The sequence below is a fragment of the Oncorhynchus keta genome, chromosome 8 (assembly GCF_023373465.1).
Source record: "Oncorhynchus keta strain PuntledgeMale-10-30-2019 chromosome 8, Oket_V2, whole genome shotgun sequence".
In the NCBI taxonomy this organism is placed as follows: domain Eukaryota; kingdom Metazoa; phylum Chordata; class Actinopteri; order Salmoniformes; family Salmonidae; genus Oncorhynchus; species Oncorhynchus keta.
The window spans coordinates 37,464,149-37,486,648 of NC_068428.1; the positions used below are offsets into that span (position 1 = coordinate 37,464,149).

Genomic DNA, 22,500 nt, shown 5'->3' on the forward strand with positions numbered 1-22,500 from the left:
ATGCTAAGAACATGCTGTAGTTAGCAGTCCTTCCTGCCGCCCTTTTCCTTAAACCCTAAACTCTTGCTACAGTTGCAGGCACATCCTATTTCCTATATAGTGCACTGGTTTTCACCAGGGCCTCTGGTCAAAAGTAGTGCACTATGTAGGGAATAGTGCCATTTGAGACCAGTGGCGATTTTAGCATGTAAAAAAAAAAACATGTGGGACGCATGCCAGCAAAGCCACTACACAACACAACACTAAACGGTGCCCACAAACTGTTAGGGCCGACATAAAGCTGTCCCAACAGCAGAGTCCCAACAGCAGAGTCCCAACACCTTACCACTGCTACACCTGGCTATCTGCGGAGCCTTTTCTGGCAGCGAAACAGTTCATTCAGCCTTATTTACTGACTTTAAAAAAAACATAGCTGATATGGCTGACTTGCTTAAACAAATGTGGTTTCTACTGACAGTTGAGATGTACAATTTATTGCATTAGGGGACGACAAGCAGATAAGAGGCAATCCGTAATTTTGATTAAGACATTAATGAGCGAGCTAAGAAAATATAACTAATTGTTTAACACATTTGATATGTACAGCGACAGAATTCAGAACATGGGTCATTCTAACAGTATTCTCCCTGTACACCAAGTCAGAACCGTAGGGTAAATAACGGGGGAATATTAGCAGGCAATGAAAGCTCTTAAAAAATTCAATGATGACTTTTCTCAAAAACAGGTTATAGACTATATGTGCACCACCAAGTCGGAACAGCAGGCGAAGTTAAGAGGTGAAAATAGACCAAATTATTAGGGTGAGGCACATTGGTTACTAACAGCTTACTACACAACATACACTTAGAATGACTTTCTTAGCTACAGTTTCAGTTGAATACATTGAGTTGGACAGCTGACTAGGTATCCCCCTTTCCCTTTCCCAGTATGCATATCTCCCTGGCATATTACATCATTTATGCAGCAGAATACAAGACCTTTTTGAACTCACCTTGTTGTGCTGTGCTCACTTGAATAGGAAGGTGGCGTGGTTGTCCTTTATGGGCAAATTTTGTTAGCAAATTTTGAAATCAAAAGTCTGCCATTCTCTGGATTTATGGTGCTTTCAAGACAACTGGGAACATCATCATGAATCATCAGATATTCAGGTTATTAGCTCTAGAAAGAGGCCCGGGGTCTGGATTTACAATTCCAAGTTGGATGAAAGTTCAAAACGTATTTTCCCAGGCGTAGCTCATTTTTCCAAGTTCCCAGTTGTCTTGAACTCACTAAAATCAGATTTTGCAGTTCCGAGTTAACAGTTGTTATGAGGCCGGCACAAATCATGCTTCATGATGGCCCGTGTTGATTGTTTATAATTAGAAACTAGGAAATGAGAACCTTAATCTCAGACTTGGGACCACACAGCCACTTCACTGAATAGCAAGCTAATGATTGCTTTTCAATGCTTGCAATTAGCCACAGATTCCTTCCAAACCACTCATTGTTGAATTTGCAATTTCCAACTTGTTGTGTAATGTTTATGTCCAATGGCTGTTGAGCACCAATATGTTTTATCTATCATTTTTCTTCATTATTTCTCTTCATATGACAAGGATTAAAAATGATTTGCCAGTAGATTGTCGACTTGATTTATGATGATGACTGATAACTAAGATTTTGAAAGTTTGATGTTGACATGATCAGTCTAATCAAAGCTACATTAGATATAACGTGATTTGACGCCATTTTATCTGTGGTTAGTGACCTTGAGCCTTCTTGGATGGGCACTTCTAATGTAACTCTATGGCAGCACCCAAGGGGCTTGAATTTTCATGCTCTACCCTTAGACTTGGCGGTGAAGTAGTGTCCCCATGAGTGACACAACACTGAGCCAATCATGGGCGCAATGCTCAATATTTTCTGCTGGCTTGCCCCACCACCACAGAAAGCGCTGGGCTAGGCTGAAACGCCTGCATTTTGGAGCTGTCTTACTCAAGAAAACAAAAAAGAGACCATGTTTGTCTTCAGCTTCATTAATTCAAAGATATGTTTTTTTTACATTGTTGCAAACTGATATGTTTTGATTTTATTAGATTTTATTAGGATCTCTTTTAGTCCCCATTTGGACTAATCTTCCAAGAGTCCTTAACATTAAAATACAATTTATAATACAAACACAATATGTGACACATATTAATGCCAAAATAACATGCAAAACAGGCAAATGCCCTCAATTTTTTATTTTATATATATATATATATATATATATATTTTTTTTTTTTGTTGCTAAAAATGTGGGTCTCAAAACAGGTGTGGCCCTGAATGACGGGTCACCACTGTTGGAAACGCAGACCTGGTGTTGTCTGGGTGAATTAGGATAAACCAGCTCCACATAATGGAATAATCCAGAAGTGAGGGTACTCAGAGATGTGGAAGAAACCTCCAGCTTTAGAAAATGGTACCTTGACACGGTCTGGGAGAGGAGAAGACGAGAGGAGAGGAGGAGAGGAGAGCAGGAGATGAGAGGAAGAGTGGAGAAGAGAGGAGGAGGTGGAGGAGACGAGAGGAGACAATAGGATAGAAGAGAGAGACAATAGGAAAGAAGAGGGAGAGGACAGTGAGAGGAGAGGAGAGGAGAGGAGAGGAGAGGAGAGGAGAGGAGAGGAGAGGAGAGGAGAGGAGAGGAAAAGAGAGGCAGCAGGGGATTGACCACGTGTTTTATTAGTTAGTACATAATGTTTACATACCCTACATTATTCATCTCATATGTATACGTATATACTGTACTCTATATCATCTACTGCATCCTTATGTAATACATGTATCACTAGCCACTTTAACTATGCCACTTTGTTTAGATACTCATCTCATAGGTATATACTGCACTCAATACCATCTACTGTATCTTGCCTATGTCGCTCTGTACCATCACTCATTCATATATCTTTATGTACATATTCTTTATCCCCTTACACTTGTGTCTATAAGGTAGTAGTTTTGGAATTGTTAGCTAGATTACTTGTTGGTTATTACTGCATTGTCGGAACTAGAAGCACAAGCATTTCGCTACACTCGCATTAACATCTGCTAACCATGTGTATGTGACAAATAAAAATGGATTTGATTTGATTTGTTTTGAATTGAATTGAATTGAACCATTATCCGGTCCTGCAAAGCATTCGAAATGTGTGGAGTACTTTTGGGAAAATGTACGGAGTAGAAAGAACATTATTTTCTTCAAGAATGTAGTGAAGTAAAAGTAAAAGAGTGAAAAGCTGTCATCAAGGCAAAGGGTGGCTACTTTGAAGAATCTCAAATATAAAATATACAGTGCCTTGCGAAAGTATTCGGCCCCCTTGAACTTTGCGACCTTTTGCCACATTTCAGGCTTCAAACATAAAGATATAAAACTGTATTTTTTTGTGAAGAATCAACAACAAGTGGGACACAATCATGAAGTGGAATGACATTTATTGGATATCTCCAACTTTTTTAACAAGTCAAAAACTGAAAAATTGGGCGAGTTTTATATCTTTATGTTTGAAGCCTGAAATGTGACAAAAGGTCGCAAAGTTCAAGGGGGCCGAATACATTCGCAAGGCACTGTATTTTGATTTCTTTAACACCTTTTTGGTTACTACATGATTCCAGTCAGTCAGTCAGGACATCTACCTTGTACATGACACAAGTAATTTTTCCAAAAATTGTTTACAGACAGATTATTTCACTTATAATTATAATTATAATTCACAATTCCAGTGGGTCAGAAGTTTATATACACTAAGTTGACTGTGCATTTAAAAAAATAAAAAAATTCCAGAAAATGATGTCATGGCTTTTGAAGCTTCTGCTAATTGACAGCATTTGAGTCAATTGGAAGTGTAACTGTGGATGTATTTCAAGGCCTACCTTCAAACCAGTGCCACTTTACTTGACATCATGGGAAAATCAAAAGAAATCAGCAAAGACCTCAGAAAAAAATGCAGAACTCCATAAGTCTGGATCATCCTTAAGATTCCATTTCAAAACCACTGAAAGTACCACATTCATCTGTACAAACAATAGTACGCAAGTATTACACCATTGGATCACGCAGCCATCATACCTCTCAGGAAGGAGATGCGTTCTGTCTCCTAGAGATGAATGTACTTTGGTGCGAAAAGTGCACATCAATCCCAGAACAACAGCAAATTACCTTGTGAAGATGCTGTAGGAAACCGGTACAAAAGTATCTATATCCACAGTAAAACGTGTCCTATATTGACATAACCTGAAAGACTAGGAAAACGAGTACTATATCGACGTAATCTGAAAGGCCGCTCAGAGAGGAAGAAGCCACTGCTCCAAAACCCCCATAACAAAGACAGACTACGGTTTGCTACTGCACATGGGGACAAAGATCATACTTTTTGGGGAAATGTCCTCTGGTCTGATGAAACAAAAATATAACTGTTCGGCCATAATGACCAACGTTATGTTTGGTGGAAAAAGGGGGATGCTTGCAAGCCGAAGAACACCATACCTAACGTGAAGCACAGGGGTGGCAGCATCATGTTGTTGGGGTACTTTTCTGCCTGGTGTACTTCACAAAATTTCCTTTACGAGGACAGAAAACTATGTGGATATATTGAAGCAACATCTCAAGACATCAGTCAGGAAGTTAAAGCTTGGTCGCAAATGGCTCTTCCAAATGGACAATGACCCCAAGCCTACTCTCAAAGTTGTGGCAAAATGGTTAAGGACAAGTCAATGTATTGGAGTGGCCATCACAATGCCCTGACCTCAATCCTGTAAAAAATGTATGGGCAGAACTGAAAAATTGTGTGCAGGCAAGGAGGTCTACAAACCTGACTCAGTTACACCAGCTCTGTCAGGAGGAATGGGCCAACATTCACCACAACTTATTGTGTGAACCTTGTGGAAGGCTACCTGAAATGTTTGACCCAAGTTAAACAATTTAAAGGCAATGCTACCAAATACTAACTGAGTGTATGTAAACTTCTGAACCACTGGGAATGTGATGAAAGAAATAAAAGCTTAAATAAATAATTCTCTCTACTATTATTCTGACATTTCCCATTCTTTAAATAAAGTGGTTATCCTAACGGACCTAAGACAGGGAATTTTTACTTGGATTAAATGTCAGGAATTGTGAAACACTGAGTTTAAATGTATTTTGCTAAGGTGTATGTAAACTTCCAACTTCAACTGCATGTCCTTCCCAGGCATGAAGTCTCAATAGGAAATGTATTCACCTTTATTCCCCTCTTCCATGCTGTATAATGTAGTGGAGAAACGGACATGTTCCTTTTTCTACCATCGTCCAATTTGTTCTACCTCCCCATCCCTCATTGTTAGAAATGACACTTTTACGTTTTACGTCGAGCCAACTATTCCGTCTTACACAGTCCAGTGGTTCTGCGAGCCAACCTGCCCACCGTCTGACTGGCTGACCGACTGGGAGTCGGAGGAGAAGAGAAGAGAGAGGAAAAAATCTCTAGAAGCTTAATCGTGATTCCCTCTGACATACCCTCTGGGATGACCAGGGAGGAGAGAAAACAAGAGGAATAGAGAGAACAGGAGAGAAAGGGAAAGGAGAGGGAGAGGGTTGGTGTTGTGGGGGGTAACAGGGAAGTATAGAGGCAGGTAAAAAGAGGGGGATGTGGGAAGGAAGGGAGGGAATGGAATGTGCAGATGAAATGGGAGAATTGGTTGGAGGATAAATTGGGTGGGGGAAGAGGGTTGGGTGGGGGAAGAGGTTTGGGTTGGGGGAAGAGGGTTGGGTGGGGGAAGAGGGTTGGGTGGGGAAAGAGGGTTGGGTGGGGGAAGAGGGTTGGGTGGGGGAAGAGGGTTGGGTGGGGGAAGAGGGTTGGGTGGGGGAAGAGAGGGAGAGAAGAAAGAACAGAAGGGAGGAGAAATAAAAGGGCAGAAAGTGAGGGGAGTGTATGAGGGGAGTGTATGAGGGGAGTGTGTGATGGGAGTAATGTATGAGGGGAGTGTATGATGGGAGTGTATGAGGGGAGTGTGTGAGGGGAGTGTGTGAGGGGAGTGTATGAGGGGAGTGTGTGAGGGGAGTGTGTGAGGGGAGTGTGTGAGCGGAGTGTGTGAGCGGAGTGTATGAGGGGAGTGTGTGAGGGTAGTGTGTGAGGGGAGTGTGTGAGGGGAGTGTATGAGGGGAGTGTATGAGGGGAGTGTGTGAGGGGAGTGTATGAGGGGAGTGTGTGAGGGGAGTGTATGAGGGGAGTGTATGAGGGGAGTGTATGAGGGGAGTGTATGAGGGGAGTGTGTGAGGGGAGTGTGTGAGGGGAGTGTATGAGGGGAGTGTGTGAGGGGAGTGTGTGAGGGGAGTGTGTGAGGGGAGTGTGTGAGGGGAGTGTGTGAGGGGAGTGTGTGAGGGGAGTGTATGAGGGGAGTGTGTGAGGGGAGTGTATGAGGGGAGTGTGTGAGGGGAGTGTATGAGGGGAGTGTATGAGGGGAGTGTGTAAGGGGAGTGTGTGAGGGGAGTGTATGAGGGGAGTGTATGAGGGGATTGTGCGAGGGGAGTGTGCGAGGGGTGTGTATGAGGGGAGTGTGTGAGGGGAGTGTGTGAGGGGAGTGTATGAGGGGAGTGTGTGAGGGGAGTGTGTGAGGGGAGTGTATGAGGGGAGTGTGTGAGGGGAGTGTATGAGGGGAGTGTGTGAGGGGAGTGTGTGAGGGGAGTGTATGAGGGGTGTGTGTGAGGGGAGTGTATGAGGGGAGTTTGTGAGGGGAGTGTATGAGGGGAGTGTGTGAGGGGAGTGTATGAGGGGAGTGTGTGAGGGGAGTGTGTGAGGGGAGTGTGTGAGGGGTGTGTGTGAGGGGAGTGTATGAGGGGAGTGTATGAGGGAGTGTATGAGGGATGTGTGTGAGGGGAGTGTATGAGGGGTGTGTGTGAGGGGTGTGTTTAAGGGCGTGTATGAGGGGTGTGTGCGAGGGGAGTGTATGGGGGAAGTGTGTGTGTGCGTGCGTGTATGTGTGTGTGTGTGTGTGTGCGTATGTGCACTATACTGTATACAAAAGTGTGTGGACATCCCTTCAAATTAGTAGATTTATTAGTAGGATTAAATGTCAGGAATTGTGAAGAACTGTGTTTAAATCTGGCTAAGGTGTATGTAAACTTCCGACTTCAACTGTAGACACACAAACATGACATTGACATCTTCTAATATTCACAATGTTGTAGCTAGGCCTGTACACACGGGCCTGTACACACGGCCCAAATCAACGTTACCAAACCATTTGTTGCTTTGCATCTGCATCATTTAAAAACAGAAAAAGTCACAGTTTTGGGATTGATTATATTTATGTATGTACTGTTTGACGTCGCTCACACACACACACTTATTTCTTGTCACTCCTCTGTCGGAGTCCCTCCTGTTGTTTCTGTTTGACATCATGTGATCAAAGTGGTGAAGTATGTATTGATGTGATGGTTTACGACACTCATTTACGGCACCTGTGGTATATGTGTGGCAATGGCGGAATAACATTAAAAACTTGTTAACTATGGTTGATGGTGATGGTCGTCTTCGTTCACTGTAACTTTGAGCTGCATTGCTGTACATGACATTTCTCTCCTTCAGTATAATCTAAAGTTGTCATATGAGTAGGATCTGGTCTGTAGCACAACTGTTAAGAAAGTGAACGAGAAGAGGGTAGAGAGGCAGCAGAGAGAGAGGGAGAAAGAGAGAGAGAGAGAGAGAGAGAGAGAGAGAGATAGCGGAGGAGAGAGAGAGAGATAGAGAAAGCTGAGGAGAGAGAGAGAAAGCTGAGGAGAGAGAGGGAGAGAGAGAGAGCGAAGGAGAGAGAGAGAGAGAAAGCGGAGGAGAGAGAGACAGAGAGAGAGAGAGAGAGAGAGAGAAAGCGAAGGAGAGAGAGACAGAGAGAGACAGGGAGAGAGTGTTTACGTGTGGTCTGGTATGTCCCTGTGTTTACTTGTGGTCTGGTGTCCAATCAATCAAATTTTATTTATATAGCCCTTCGTACATCAGCTGATATCTCAAAGTGCTGTACAGAAACCCAGCCTAAAACCCCAAACAGCAAGCAATGCAGGTGTAGAAGCACGGTGGCTAGGAAAAACTCCCTAGAAAGGCCAAAACCTAGGAAGAAACCTAGAGAGGAACCAGGCTATGTGGGGTGGCCAGTCCTCTTCTGGCTGTGCCGGGTGGAGATTATAACAGAACATGGCCAAGATGTTCAAATGTTCATAAATGACCAGCATGGTCGAATAATAACAAGGCAGAACAGTTGAAACTGGAGCAGCAGCACAGCCAGGTGGACTGGGGACAGCAAGGAGTCATCATGTCAGGTCGTCCTGGGGCACGGTCCTTGGGCTCAGGTCCTCAGAGAGAGAGAGAGAAAGAAAGAGAGAATTAGAGAGAGCATATGTGGGGTGGCCAGTCCTCTTCTGGCTGTGCCGGGTGGACATTATAACAGAACATGGCCAAGATGTTCAAATGTCCATGTGTTTACTTGTGGTCTGGTGTCCCTGTGTTTACTTGTGGTCTGGTGTGTCCCTGTGTTTACTTGTGGTCTGGTGTCCCTGTGTTTACTTGTGGTCTGGTATGTCCCTGTGTTTACTTGTGGTCTGGTGTGTCCCTGTGTTTACTTGTGGTCTGGTGTGTCCCTGTGTTTACTTGTGGTCTGGTATGTCCCTGTGTTTACTTGTGGTCTGGTATGTCCCTGTGTTTACTTGTGGTCTGGTATGTCCCTGTGTTTACTTGTGGTCTGGTGGCCCTGTGTTTACTTGTGGTCTGGTATGTCCCTGTGTTTACTTGTGGTCTGGTATGTCCCTGTGTTTACTTGTGGTCTGGTATGTCCCTGTGTTTACTTGTGGTCTGATGTCCCTGTGTTTACTTGTGGTCTGGTGTCCCTGTGTTTACTTGTGGTCTGGTATGTCCCTGTGTTTACTTGTGGTCTAGGGTCCCTGTGTTTACTTGGGGTCTGGTGTCCCTGTGTTTACTTGTGGTCTGGTATATCCCTGTGTTTATTTGTGGTCTGGTGTCCCTGTGTTTACTTGTGGTCTGGTGTCCCTGTGTTTACTTGTGGTCTGGTGTCCCTGTGTTTTCTTGTGGTCTGGTATGTCCCTGTGTTTACTTGTGGTCTGGTGTCCCTGTGTTTACTTGTGGTCTGGTGTCCCTGTGTTTACTTGTGGTCTGGTATGTCCTTGTGTTTACTTGTGGTCTGGTGTCCCTGTGTTTACTTGTGGTCTGGTATGTCCCTGTATTTACTTGTGGTCTGGTATGTCCCTGTATTTACTTGTGGTCTGGTGTCCCTGTGTTTACTTGTGGTCTGGTATGTCCCTGTGTTTACTTGTGGTCTGGTATGTCCCTGTGTTTACTTGTGGTCTGGTATGTCCCTGTGTTTACTTGTGGTCTGGTGTCCCTGTGTTTACTTGTGGTCTGGTATGTCCTTGTGTTTACTTGTGGTCTAGTATGTCCATGTGTTTACTTGTGGTCTGGTATGTCCCTGTGTTTACTTGTGGTCTGGTATGTCCTTGTGTTTACTTGTGGTCTGGTGTCCCTGTGTTTACTTGTGGTCTGGTGTCCCTGTGTTTACTTGTGGTCTGGTATGTCCTTGTGTTTACTTGTGGTCTGGTATGTCCCTGTGTTTACTTGTGGTCTGGTGTCCCTGTGTTTACTTGTGGTCTGGTATGTCCCTGTGTTTACTTGTGGTCTGGTATGTCCCTGTGTTTACTTGTGGTCTGGTGTCCCTGTGTTTACTTGTGGTCTGGTGTCCCTGTGTTTACTTGTGGTCTGGTATGTCCCTGTGTTTACTTGTGGTCTGGTGTCCTTGTGTTTACTTGTGGTCTGGTATGTCCCTGTATTTACTTGTGGTCTGGTGTCCCTGTGTTTACTTGTGGTCTGGTATGTCCCTGTATTTACTTGTGGTCTGGTATGAAGTGTCTGTGTTTACTTGTGGTCTGGTATGTCCCTGTGTTTACTTGTGGTCTGGTATGTCCCTGTATTTACTTGTGGTCTGGTATGTCCCTGTATTTACTTGTGGTCTGGTATGTCCCTGTATTTACTTGTGGTCTGGTATGAAGTGTCTGTGTTTACTTGTGGTCTGGTATGTCCCTGTGTTTACTTGTGGTCTGGTATGTCCTTGTATTTACTTGTGGTCTGGTGTCCCTGTGTTTACTTGTGGTCTGGTGTCCCTGTATTTACTTGTGGTCTGGTATGTCCCTGTATTTACTTGTGGTCTGGTATGTCCCTGTATTTACTTGTTGTCTGGTATGTCCCTGTATTTACTTGTGGTCTGGTATGTCCCTGTATTTACTTGTGGTCTGGTATGTCCCTGTATTTACTTGTGGTCTGGTATGTCCCTGTATTTACTTGTGGTCTGGGGTCCCTGTGTTTACTTGTGGTCTGGTGTCCCTGTGTTTACTTGTGGTCTGGTATGTCCCTGTGTTTACTTGTGGTCTGGTGTCCCTGTGTTTACTTGTGGTCTGGTGTCCCTGTGTTTACTTGTGGTCTGGTGTCCCTGTGTTTACTTGTGGTCTGGTATGTCCCTGTGTTTACTTGTGGTCTGGTGTCCCTGTGTTTACTTGTGGTCTGGTATGTCCTTGTGTTTACTTGTGGTCTGGTGTCCCTGTGTGTTTACTTGTGGCCTGGTGTCCCTGTGTGTTTACTTGTGGTCTGGTATGTCCCTGTGTTTACTTGTGGTCTGGTGTCCCTGTGTTTACTTGTGGTCTGGTATGTCCCTGTGTTTACTTGTGGTCTGGTATGTCCCTGTGTTTACTTGTGGTCTGGTGTCCCTGTGTTTACTTGTGGTCTGGTATGTCCTTGTGTTTACTTGTGGTCTGGTATGTCCTTGTGTTTACTTGTGGTCTGGTATGTCCCTGTGTTTACATGTGGTCTGGTGTCCCTGTGTTTACTTGTGGTCTGGTATGTCCCTGTGTTTACTTGTGGTCTGGTGTCCCTGTGTTTACTTGTGGTCTGGTGTCCCTGTGTTTACTTGTGGTCTGGTATGTCCCTGTGTTTACTTGTGGTCTGGTGTCCCTGTGTTTACTTGTGGTCTGGTATGTCCCTGTATTTACTTGTGGTCTGGTGTCCCTGTGTTTACTTGTGGTCTGGTATGTCCCTGTATTTACTTGTGGTCTGGTATGAAGTGTCTGTGTTTACTTGTGGTCTGGTATGTCCCTGTGTTTACTTGTGGTCTGGTATGTACCTGTATTTATTTGTGGTCTGGTATGTCCCTGTATTTACTTGTGGTCTGGTATGTCCCTGTATTTACTTGTGGTCTGGTATGAAGTGTCTGTGTTTACTTGTGGTCTGGTATGTCCCTGTGTTTACTTGTGGTCTGGTATGTCCTTGTATTTACTTGTGGTCTGGTGTCCCTGTGTTTACTTGTGGTCTGGTGTCCCTGTATTTACTTGTGGTCTGGTATGTCCCTGTATTTACTTGTGGTCTGGTATGTCCCTGTATTTACTTGTGGTCTGGTATGTCCCTGTATTTACTTGTGGTCTGGTATGTCCCTGTATTTACTTGTGGTCTGGTATGTCCCTGTATTTACTTGTGGTCTGGTATGTCCCTGTATTTACTTGTGGTCTGGTATGTCCCTGTATTTACTTGTCGTCTGGTATGTCCCTGTATTTACTTGTGGTCTGGTATGTCCCTGTGTTTACTTGTGGTCTGGTATGTCCCTGTGTTTACTTGTGGTCTGGTATGTCCTTGTGTTTACTTGTGGTCTGGTGTCCCTGTGTTTACTTGTGGTCTGGTATGTCCCTGTATTTACTTGTGGTCTGGTATGTCCCTGTATTTACTTGTGGTCTGGTGTCCCTGTGTTTACTTGTGGTCTGGTATGTCCCTGTGTTTACTTGTGGTCTGGTGTCCCTGTGTTTACTTTTGGTCTGGTGTCCCTGTATTTACTTGTGGTCTGGTATGTCCCTGTGTTTGATTTGTGTTATGATGTGTTTGTGTGTTTACTTGTGGTCTGGTTTGTCTCTCTGTAGACTGGTTTCTGAGGGACAGTAGCCATACAGCCGTCAAGATTCCTGTGTTTTCATGTTGTTAGCTAAATAATCCTCCTTCTTTTCTTCCACATCTCGCTCCCTCTCTCAGAGTATAGGTAAAGGCTCGCTGTGGTCCATAGATCCAGAGTACAGACACAACCTGATCCAGGCCTTGAAGAAGACCCCGTACCACCCCTACTCCCCGGGACTGGTTACCCCCTTCACCTCTTCTCTCACCTCTCCTCAGGCATATCACAGGTAAATATATACACCTCTCACTCTCTCTTTACTCATTCTATCCCTTCTTTTCATCCGCTCCTTTACCCCTCCAATGTATCATTCTCCCCTCCCTTGCTTTTCCCTCAGACATATCACAGGTAACCACGCACCTTTCACAGTCTATCTCACACATGTGCACCCACGTACACTACATGACCAAAAGTACAGTATGAGGACACCTGCTCGTCGAACATCTCATTCCAAAATCATGGGCATTAATATGGAGTTGGTGCCCCTCCTTAGCTGCTAGAACAGCCTCCACTCTTCTGTGAAGATGTTGGAATATCAGGAACCTGTGCATCAATTCAGCCACGAAGGCATTAGTGAGGTCGGGGCGCTGATGTTGTGCGATTAGGCCTGGCTTGCAGTCGGCATTCCAGTTCATCCCAAAGGAGTTCGATGGGGTTGAGGTCAGGGCTCTGTGCAGGCCAGTAAAGTTCTTCCACACTGATCTCGGCGAACCATTTCTGTATGGACCTCACTTTGAGCACGGGGACATTGTCATGAAACAGGAAAGGGCCTTCTCCACATTATTGCCACAAAGTTGGAAGCACAGAATCTTCTAGAATGTCATTGTATATTGTAGTGTTAAGATTTTCCTTCACTGGAACTAAGTGGCATAGCCTGAACCATGAAAAACAGCCCCAGTGTCACGCCCTGACTTTAGTGAGCTTTTAATGTCTCTATTTTGGTATGGTCAGGGAGTGATTTGGGTGGGCATTCTATGTTCATTTTTCAATGTTTTGTATTTCTTTGTTTTGGCCGGGTATGGTTCTCAATCAGAGACAGCCGTCTATCGTTGTCTCTGATTGGGAACCATACTTAGGCAGCCCTTTTTCCCACCTGTCTTTGTGGGTAATTGTCTTTGTTTGTTGGCACTATAGCCTTAAGCTTCACGGTTGTTTTTTTGGATTGTTTATTGTTTTTGTCTGCGTCATATAAATAAAAAGGAATATGTACTCTCACCACGCTGCACCTTGGTCCAGTTCTTTCAACGGCCATGACAGAACTACCCACCACCAAAGGACCAAGCAGCGTGGTGACTCCTGTACATGGGAGGAGATCCTGGACTGTAAGAGACCCTGGAGGCAGGCTGGGGAGTGTCGCCGTCCAAGGGAGGAACTGGAGGCAGCTAAAGCAGAGCGGAGGCAATATGAGGAGGCAAGTCAGCGAGGCAGGCACGAAAGGCAGCCCCGCTTTTTTGGTGGGGCACACGGGGAGATTGGCGGAGTCAGGTTATAGACCTGAGCCAACTCCCCATGCTTACCGTGGGGAGAGAGTGACTAGTCAGGCACCAGGTTATGCGGCTCTGCACCGTGTGTCTCCTGTGCGCTCTCATAGCCCGGTGTGCTCTCTGCAAGCTTCCCGCAGTTGCCTTGCTAGAGTGGGCATTCAGCCAGGAGGGATTGTGCCGGCTCAACGCTCCTGGTCTCCGGTGCGTTTCTTCGGCCCGGGTTATCCTGCGCCAGCTCTACGCATGGTATCCCCAGTTTGACAGGAGAACCCAGTGCGGCCTGTTCCAGCTTCCCGCACGTGTCGGGCTAAAGTGGGCATGCAGCCTCCGTACAACGCCTGGGCATGCTCCTGGACAGTCTGTGGTGGATTTTTTATTTTTTATTTTACCTTTATTTAACTAGGCAAGTCAGTTAAGAACAAATTCTTATTTTCAATGACGGCCTAGGAACAGTGGGTTAACTGCCTGTTCAGGGGCAGAACGACAGATTTGTACCTTGTCAGCTCGGGGATTTGAACTTGCAACCTTCCGTTTACTAGACCAACGCTCTAACCACTAGGCTACCCTGGAGCGAGACATGATGTCCCAGATGTGCTCAATTGGATTCAGGTCTGGGGAACGGGCGGGCCAGTCCATAGCATCAATGCCTTCCTCTTGCAGGAACTGCTGACACACTCCAGCCACATGAGGTCTTGTCTTGCATTAGGAGGAACCCAGGGCCAACCGCACCAGCATATAGTCTCACAAGGGGTCTGAGGATCTCATCTCGGTACCTAATGGCAGTCAGGCTACCTCTGGCGAGCACACGGAGGGCTGTGTGGCCCCCTAAAGAAATGCCACCCCACACCATGACTGACCCACCGCCAAACCGGTCATGCTGGAGGATGTTGCAGGCAGCAGAACGTTCTCCATGGCGTCTCCAGACTCTGTCACGTCTGTCACATGTGCTCAGTGTGAACCTGCTTTCATCTGTGAAGAGCACAGGGCTCCAGTGGCGAATTTGCCAATCTTGGTGTTCTCTGGGAAATGCCAAACGTCCTGCACGGTGTTGGGCTGTAAGCACAACCCCCACCTGTGGACGTCGGGCCCTCATACCACCCTCATGGAGTCTGTTTCTGACCGTTTGAGCAGACATATGCACATTTGTGGCCTGCTGGAGGTCATTTTGCAGGGCTCTGGCAGTGCTCCTCCTGCTCCTCCTTGCACAAAGGCGGAGGTAGCGGTCCTGCTGCTGGGTTGCTGCCCTCCTACGGCCTCCTCCACCTCTCCTGATCTACTGGCCTGTCTCCTGTCGTGTAAATTTCCTGTATTTACCAAATCATGAGAGCAAACCACACACAAGTCAGAGTTATCACAAAGTCCATCTTTATTTATATGAGCTCCATCACAACCCTCAGATCAATTCAGTGTATATCAATGAATTCTCTGAGAGTCCCTTACACATTGCAACTGAGATCCTTTATAGCAAAGACACACATAGCCAGACAGCATTGGCCATAATTTATCGTTAAGCTTTGTCTCCTAAACTATGTTATTTTCTCAAACTCAGAACCATAAAACAAATCCTCATATCAACAGGCATATATCAAATCAACCCCTCATTGACAAGATCACAGAGACACATTGACTGGCACACAGACATTGTGGAGCCAAGAGATACACGCTTGACCTCTCCCCTCTCTGCGGCCCAAGTAACTTAGTCCTGACAGAGAACAGAAGACTGCAACCCGGCCACAGTATTATACAAAAATAAACATTCTGATGAGAAGTAACTTACAAACATATGATGAATATAAAACATCTTACCTATGTTAGCAACTAATTCTGATTATTCCCCAACACTCCTGGTAGCGCCTCCATGCTCTGGACACTACACTGACAGACACAGCAAACCTTCTTGCCACAGCTCGCATTGATGTGCCATCCTGGATGAGCTGCACTACCTGAGCCACTTGTGTGGGTTGTAGACTCCGTCTCATGCTACCACTAGAGTGAAAGTACCACCAGCATTCAAAAGTGACCAAAACATCAGCCAGGAAGCATAAGAACTGAGAAGTGGTCTGTGGTCACCACCTGCAGAACCACTCCTTTATTGGGGGTGGGGGGTCTTGCTAATTGCCTATAATTTCTACCTGTTGTCTATTCCATTTGCATAACCGCATGTGAAATTTATTGTCAATCAGTGTTGCTTCCTAAGTGGACAGTTTGATTTCACAGAAGTGTGATTGCTTTGGAGTGACATTGTGTTGTTTAAGTGTTCCCTTTATTTTTAGGAGCAGTGTATATACACACACACATTTTTGTAATAATGACAATTGCAACAATACTGAACAAACAATGAACACTTTTATTTTAACTGAATATAATACATACAGGCTTTTGGATGGGTGTTCTTAAGGTGATTCCACAGGGTGGTATTTTTTTATTTAGCCGTTGCTGACCCCATGCTTACATCTTTATCACAAATAAGACACCTTGCTTTCCCTGGTGCCAATTCCATGTAATAGTCCCACACTGGTGCTCTGCTTTTCTCTGCCATCTGTAAAACACACACACAGCTCTGAAGTGACAATGATACTGAAGAGTCTGCTTAGGAGACAAATACTCTCAACTCTTTGAATAAAAATAGAGTTTAAGTTACCTGTGATGAATGCTGAAAACAAAAACTGTCATTTCTATATGCAGGAAATCCTATTTTAATAATGGACATGGTAAGAATTGACTACCAAAGTGCGAGTCATAATTCCCATGACACCTTCGAGCAACATCTGAAAAGCGGTTCCTTCATTCATTTATTCCATAGTATATTTTTAGATTCACTTAAAATAAGGTCTGTGTTTCGTGTAGGCTTTACACCACCGTGCCAATTTTAAAACTGTGTAGATATCTATAGGAGGTAACTCTGATCAATATTGGCTAAATATAAGCGAAGATCATTTTTTTTGTAGAGTGGATTTATGAAAATATGTTGACAAACGTAACCTTTATCCTAGTGAGATTTACAAGGGTATCAAAACACGGAGGCGGTTTAAGCACGAAACACAGACCTTATTGGAAGTAGATCAAGACGTTCTCTATGGAAGACATGAACAGAGGCGGTTTAAGTACTAAACACAGACCTTATTGGAAGTAGATCAAGACCTTCTCTATGGAAGAAATGAACAGAGGTGGTTTAAGTACGAAACACAGACCTTATTGGAAGTAGATCAAGACGTTCTCTATGGAAGACATGAACAGAGGCGGTTTAAGTACTAAACACAGACCTTATTGGAAGTAGATCAAGACGTTCTCTATGGAAGACATGAACAGAGGCGGTTTAAGTACTAAACACAGACCTTATTGGAAGTAGATCAAGACGTTCTCTATGGAAGACATGAACAGAGGCGGTTTAAGTACGAAACACAGACCTTATTGGAAGTAGATCAAGACGTTCTCTATGGAAGACATGAACAGAGGCGGTTTAAGTACGAAACACAGACCTTATTGGAAGTAGATCAAGACGTTCTCTATGGAAGACATGAACAGAGGCGGTTTAAGCACGAAACACAGACCTTATTGGAAGTAGATCAAGACGTTCTCTATGGAAGACATGAACAGAGGCGGTTTAAGTACTAAACACAGACCTTATTGGAAGTAGATCAAGACGTTCTCTATGGAAGACATGGACATAATGAAGGAACCCCTTTCAAGTACAGCAGCAAGTTATTACAGGAATTATAACGCATCGACTATTTCTCTCTAAACCATATACCTTTGACTATTACGAGCCTGCTGCTGCCTACCACCCCTCAGTCAGACTGCTCTATCAAATATCAAATCATAGACTTAACTATAATAATCACACAGAAATACGAGCCTTAGGTCAAATCCGGAAATCCGGAATCACCTCAAAAACAAAACATTTATTCCGTTCCGTATTTTATCTAACGTGTGGCATCCATGAGTCTAAATATTCCTGTTACATTGCACAACCTTCAATGTTATGTCATAATTACGTAAAAATTCTGGCAAATTAGTTATACCCTGACTCTGCGTGCAATGAACGCAAGAGAAGTGACACTATTTCACTTGGTTAATATTGCCTGCTAACCTGGATTTCTTTTAGGTAAATATGCAGGTTTAAAAACATATTCTTGTGTATTGATTTTAAGAAAGGCATTGATGTTTATGGTTAAGTACACGTTGGAGCAACGGCAGTCGTTGATTGATTGTTTTTTATAAGATAAGTTTTATGCTAGCTTGCAACTTACCTTCGCTTACTGCATTCGCGTAACAGGCAGGCTCCTCGTGAGGCAGGTGGTTAGAGTGTTGGACTCGTTAACTGTAAGGTTGCAAGATTGGATCCCCCGAGCTGACAAGGTAAAAATCTGTCGTTCTGCCTCATTGAAAATAAGAATGTGTTCTTAACTGACTTGCCTAGTTAAGTAAAGATTAAATAAAGGTATAAAAAATACATTAAAATTGGCAAAACCAGTACCCAAAAATACCGATTTCCGATTGTTATGAAAACTTGAAATTGGCCGTAATTAATCGGCCATTCCGATTAAATCGGTCGACCTCTACTCTATACTTCCCTGATACCCCCACAACACCAACCCTCTCCCTCTCCTTTCCCTTTCTCTCCTGTTCTCTCTATTCCTCTTGTTTTCTCTCCTCTCTGGTCATCCCAGAGGGTATGTCAGAGGGAATCACGATTAAGCTTCTAGAGATTTTTTCCTCTCTCTTCTCTTCTCCTCCGACTCCCAGTCGGTCAGCCAGTCAGACGGTGGGCAGGTTGGCTCGCAGAACCACTGGACTGTGTAAGACGGAATAGTTGGCTCGACGTAAAACGTAAAAGTGTCATTTCTAACAATGAGGGATGGGGAGGTAGAACAAATTGGACGATGGTAGAAAAAGGAACATGTCCGTTTCTCCACTACATTATACAGCATGGAAGAGGGGAATAAAGGTGAATACATTTCCTATTGAGACTTCATGCCTGGGAAGGACATGCAGTTGAAGTTGGAAGTTTACATACACCTTAGCAAAATACATTTAAACTCAGTGTTTCACAATTCCTGACATTTAATCCAAGTAAAAATTCCCTGTCTTAGGTCCGTTAGGATAACCCCTTTATTTCAAGAACGGGAAAAGTCAGAATAATACTAGAGAGAATGATTTATTTAAGCTTTTATTTCTTTCATCACATTCCCAGTGGGTCAGAAGTTTACATACACTCAGTTAGTATTTGGTAGCATTGCCTTTAAATTGTTTAACATGGGTCAAACATCTCAGGTAGCCTTCCACAAGGTTCACACAATAAGTTGTGGTGAATGTTGGCCCATTCAGAGCTGGTGTAACTGAGTCAGGTTTGTAGGCCTCCTTGCCTGCACACGATTTTTCAATTCTGCCCACACATTTTTTACAGGATTGTGGTCAGGGCATTGTGATGGCCACTCCAATACATTGACTTGTCCTTAAGCCATTTCGCCACAACCTTGGAAGTATGCTTGGGGTCATTGTCCATTTGGAAGACCCATTTGCGACCAAGCTTTAACTTCCTGACCTATGTCTTGAGATGTTGCTTCAATATATCCACATCATTTTCCTCCTCATGATGCCATGATGCCACCTACTCCAGCAAAGCACCCCCACAACATGATGCTGCCACCCCCGTGCTTCACGGCTGGGATGGTCTTCTTCGGCTTGTAAGCCTCCCCTTTTTCCACCAAACAAAACAATGGTCATTATGGCCAAATAGTTCTATTTCTGTTTCATCAGACCGGAGGACATTTCTCCAAAAAGTACAAACTTTGTCACCATGTGCAGTTGCAAACTGTAGTCTGTCTTTTTTATTGCGGTTTTGGAGCAGTGGCTCTTCCTTGCTGAGTAGCCTTTCAGGGTATGTCAATATAGGACTCGTTTTACTGTGGGTATAGATACTTTTGTACCTGTTCCCTCCAGCATCTTCACAAGGCCCTTTGCTGTTGTTCTGGGATTGATTTGCACTTCTCGCACCAAAGTACCTTCCATTCTAGGAGACATAATGCGTCTCCTTCCTCAGCGGTATGACGGCTTCGTGGTCCCGTGGTCTTTATACTTATGTACTACTGTTTGTACAGATGAATGTACCTTCATGCGTTTGGAAATTGCACCCAAGGATGATCCAGACTTGTGGAGGTCTACAGGGTATAGCCAGGCTCTACAGTATGTCTGGGTTGTTAGGGTATAGCCAGGCTCTACAGTATGTCTGGGTTGTCAGGGTATAGCTAGGCTCTACAGAATGTCTGGGTTGTTAGGGTATAGCCAGGCTCTACAGTATGTCTGGGTTGTAAGGGTATAGTCAGGCTCTACAGTATGTTTGGGTGTGTTAGGGTCAAGGTGTTGCAATACATCACATCCAGAACATTTAGGGGTTCTATGGGGCAGAAAGAGGAAGTGAGAAAGATTAGAGCATGCTGGGTATCTGTTCAGCAACCAGGCACATTCCTTCACACCCCATAGGCATCTGGATGGGGGGGGGAGGGAAGAGGGAGTCTCGAGGGAAGTAGGGGGAGAGAGGGAGGACGAGGGCTGAACGACCGTCTGCCACGAGTTAGCTCCTCACAAACCGATTAATGCACTGGTTGCTAGGCGACGGGAACGCCTCCATGGCAACACATGGGCTGAGACTGGTGCACCACATAGCTATTTGTTGCCTGGTGCAAGAAGGAAAAAGGAGAGAGAGAGAGAGCGAGAGAGAGAGGGAGAGAGAGAGAGAGAGAGAGAGAGAGAGAGAGAGAGAGAGAGAGAGAGAGAGAGAGAGAGAGAGAGAGGGAGAGAGAGAGAGAGAGAGAGAGAGAGAGAGAGAGAGAGAGAGAGAGAGAGAGAGAGAGAGAGAGAGAGAGAGAGAGAGAGAGAGAGAGAGAGAGAGAGAGAAAGCAGTAAGACAACAGAGAGAGAGAGAGAGAGAGAGAGAGAGAGAGAGAGAGAGAGAGAGAGAGAGAGAGAGAGAGAAAGCAGTAAGACAACAGAGAGAGAGAGAGAGAGGGGGGGAGAGGGAGAGGGGGGAGAGAAAGAAAGGGAGAGGGGGAGAGAGAGTGAGAGAACGAGGGAGAAGGGGAGTAGAGGGAAGTGGAGAGGGAGAGTGGAGAGATAGGAAGAGAGAGAGAAGGGGAGAATGATACACAGAGGGGACTGAACATGTGAGTGAGACTTCTGTGAACAAAATACTCATCTCCATCTTCTGTGTGTGTGAATATCTGTGAAGACGAATACCATCATTAGTTACTATCTGCTCCATTAGCAGTTTAATAATCTCGAGAGGTGTGTGTGTGTGTGTGTGTCTGTGTGCTGTGTGTGACTGTATTCGCCTGCAATTGTGTGTGTGCGTGCTATATGTGTCTGTTTGTCTATTTGTTATGTGTTTGTGCGCCTGTTCATGACTGTGTGCGTCCATGTGTGTGCATCCGTACAAGCTCATTTGTGTGTGTGTTTTGGGGGCCCGTCATGAAAAATCACCTCTGTGGACCACATCAGTTGGGCTGTAATTCTCTGTGGTAATCATAGGAATAGATTAATGGCAATGCAAGGGCTTCCAGGAATATAATCAGTGTAATCAGAATCAGTGGCTTATGGGCTAAAACCCCAGCTTTCATTTTAGTTTGTCTGCTTCTCAAAAAGCTTATATTCTCTATATACAGTGTTTCCCCAAGTACATGGAGTTTCCAGCCAAATAAAAATAGTAGCCAGACAGATAGTTCCAGGCTGGAAATGTTCGAGGTGACATGCCCCCTAGGAAAAAATATATCAGAACAAGCTATTTTGGTGGTCTCTGGTACATTCGAATGCCTTTAATTCCATCTGAAATACATAGCTAAATGATTGAATACTTTAACAACTTTACCTCACAGATTGGTTCAATTCGTTTTGGTATTGAGTAGAAAGACATGACTATACAAATAAAATGACTGAAAATTAAATCAGAAAGAAAGTATGAATTCGGCTTGTTTCTAGTTGTTTTGGAGATCGTCTAAGCCTATACAATCAGCACTATTTTCGAATTAAGAAAACATATTTTAACAATAAACTTTTAGATTAAAGTCATATTTACTGCAAGATAGGAATATAATGATGTTTGTTCTTCAAATTATGTATTTTATTGGGTTAGGGAACCAATGTGTCTTTTTTTATTTGGGTGATCTAACCCTTTAACAGTCAATCACTGTGGTTGGGATTGCCAGGGAATGGGGCAGGTTGTTTGTGAGTCACAGAGTTGATAGGGTTGCAGACCTGTCAATCAATCACTGTGGGTGGGAATTTGAGGGAAGGCGGTAGATTAGTAACCTAGTCAGAAAATCGAGTCTAATCTACTCTTTTAAATGTAATTTGTTTTGGCAAAGATCTATGAAAAAGGTTGTGTTCTGTCAACATGGATTCGCTGTTGAGAATCATTATACACTAAACAAAAATATAAATCCAACATGTGAAGTGTTGGTCCCATGTTTCATGAGCTGAAATAAAAGATCCCAGAAATATTCCGTTCACACAAAAAGTGTATTTATCTCAAATGCTGTGCACAAATTTGTTTACATCCCTGTTAGTGAGCGTGAAAGGCCACTGAAAGGCCACTCTAAAATGTGCAGTTTTGTCACACAACACAATGCAACAGATGTCTTAAGTTTTGAGAGAGCGTGCAATTGGCATGCTGACTGCAGGAATGTCCACCAGAGTTGTTGCCAGATATTTAATGTTCATTCCTCTACTATAAGCCACCTCAAACATAATTTTAGAGAATTTAGCAGTACATCCAAACCACATGCATATCTGTATTCCCAGTCATGTAAAATCCATAGATTACAGCCTACCAAATGTATTTCAATTGACTGATTTCCTTATATCAACTGTAAAATCTTTGATGTTGAGTTTATGTTTTTGTTCAGCATAGAATGACAGGTAAATGGCAAGGGAAAAATCCGGGGGAGTTCCCCCAGACCCCTCACTTTTATACAACATCAGGCGCATAGACCTAAAGGTATGATTGAAGAATGAAGCAGGTGTTAAACATGGGCTTCAC

The 22,500-nt window shown here is 44.2% G+C and overlaps 1 protein-coding gene across 29 annotated transcripts in view; it reads left to right on the forward strand.

Moving 5' to 3' along the window:
• The window catches only part of LOC118387152 (forkhead box protein N3-like), a 123,153-nt gene that overhangs the window by 47,333 nt on the left and 53,320 nt on the right, over positions 1-22,500 (forward strand). For all 29 annotated transcript variants that reach the window (XR_008141117.1, XR_008141119.1, XR_008141121.1 and 26 more), the window contains exon 3: positions 12,063-12,211. Coding sequence is in view for 1 of the 29 variants with exons in the window: in XM_052524139.1 (XP_052380099.1) it covers positions 12,063-12,211 (149 nt within the window). In the remaining 28 variants the exon portion in view is untranslated. The remainder of the gene's footprint in view (positions 1-12,062; positions 12,212-22,500) is intronic.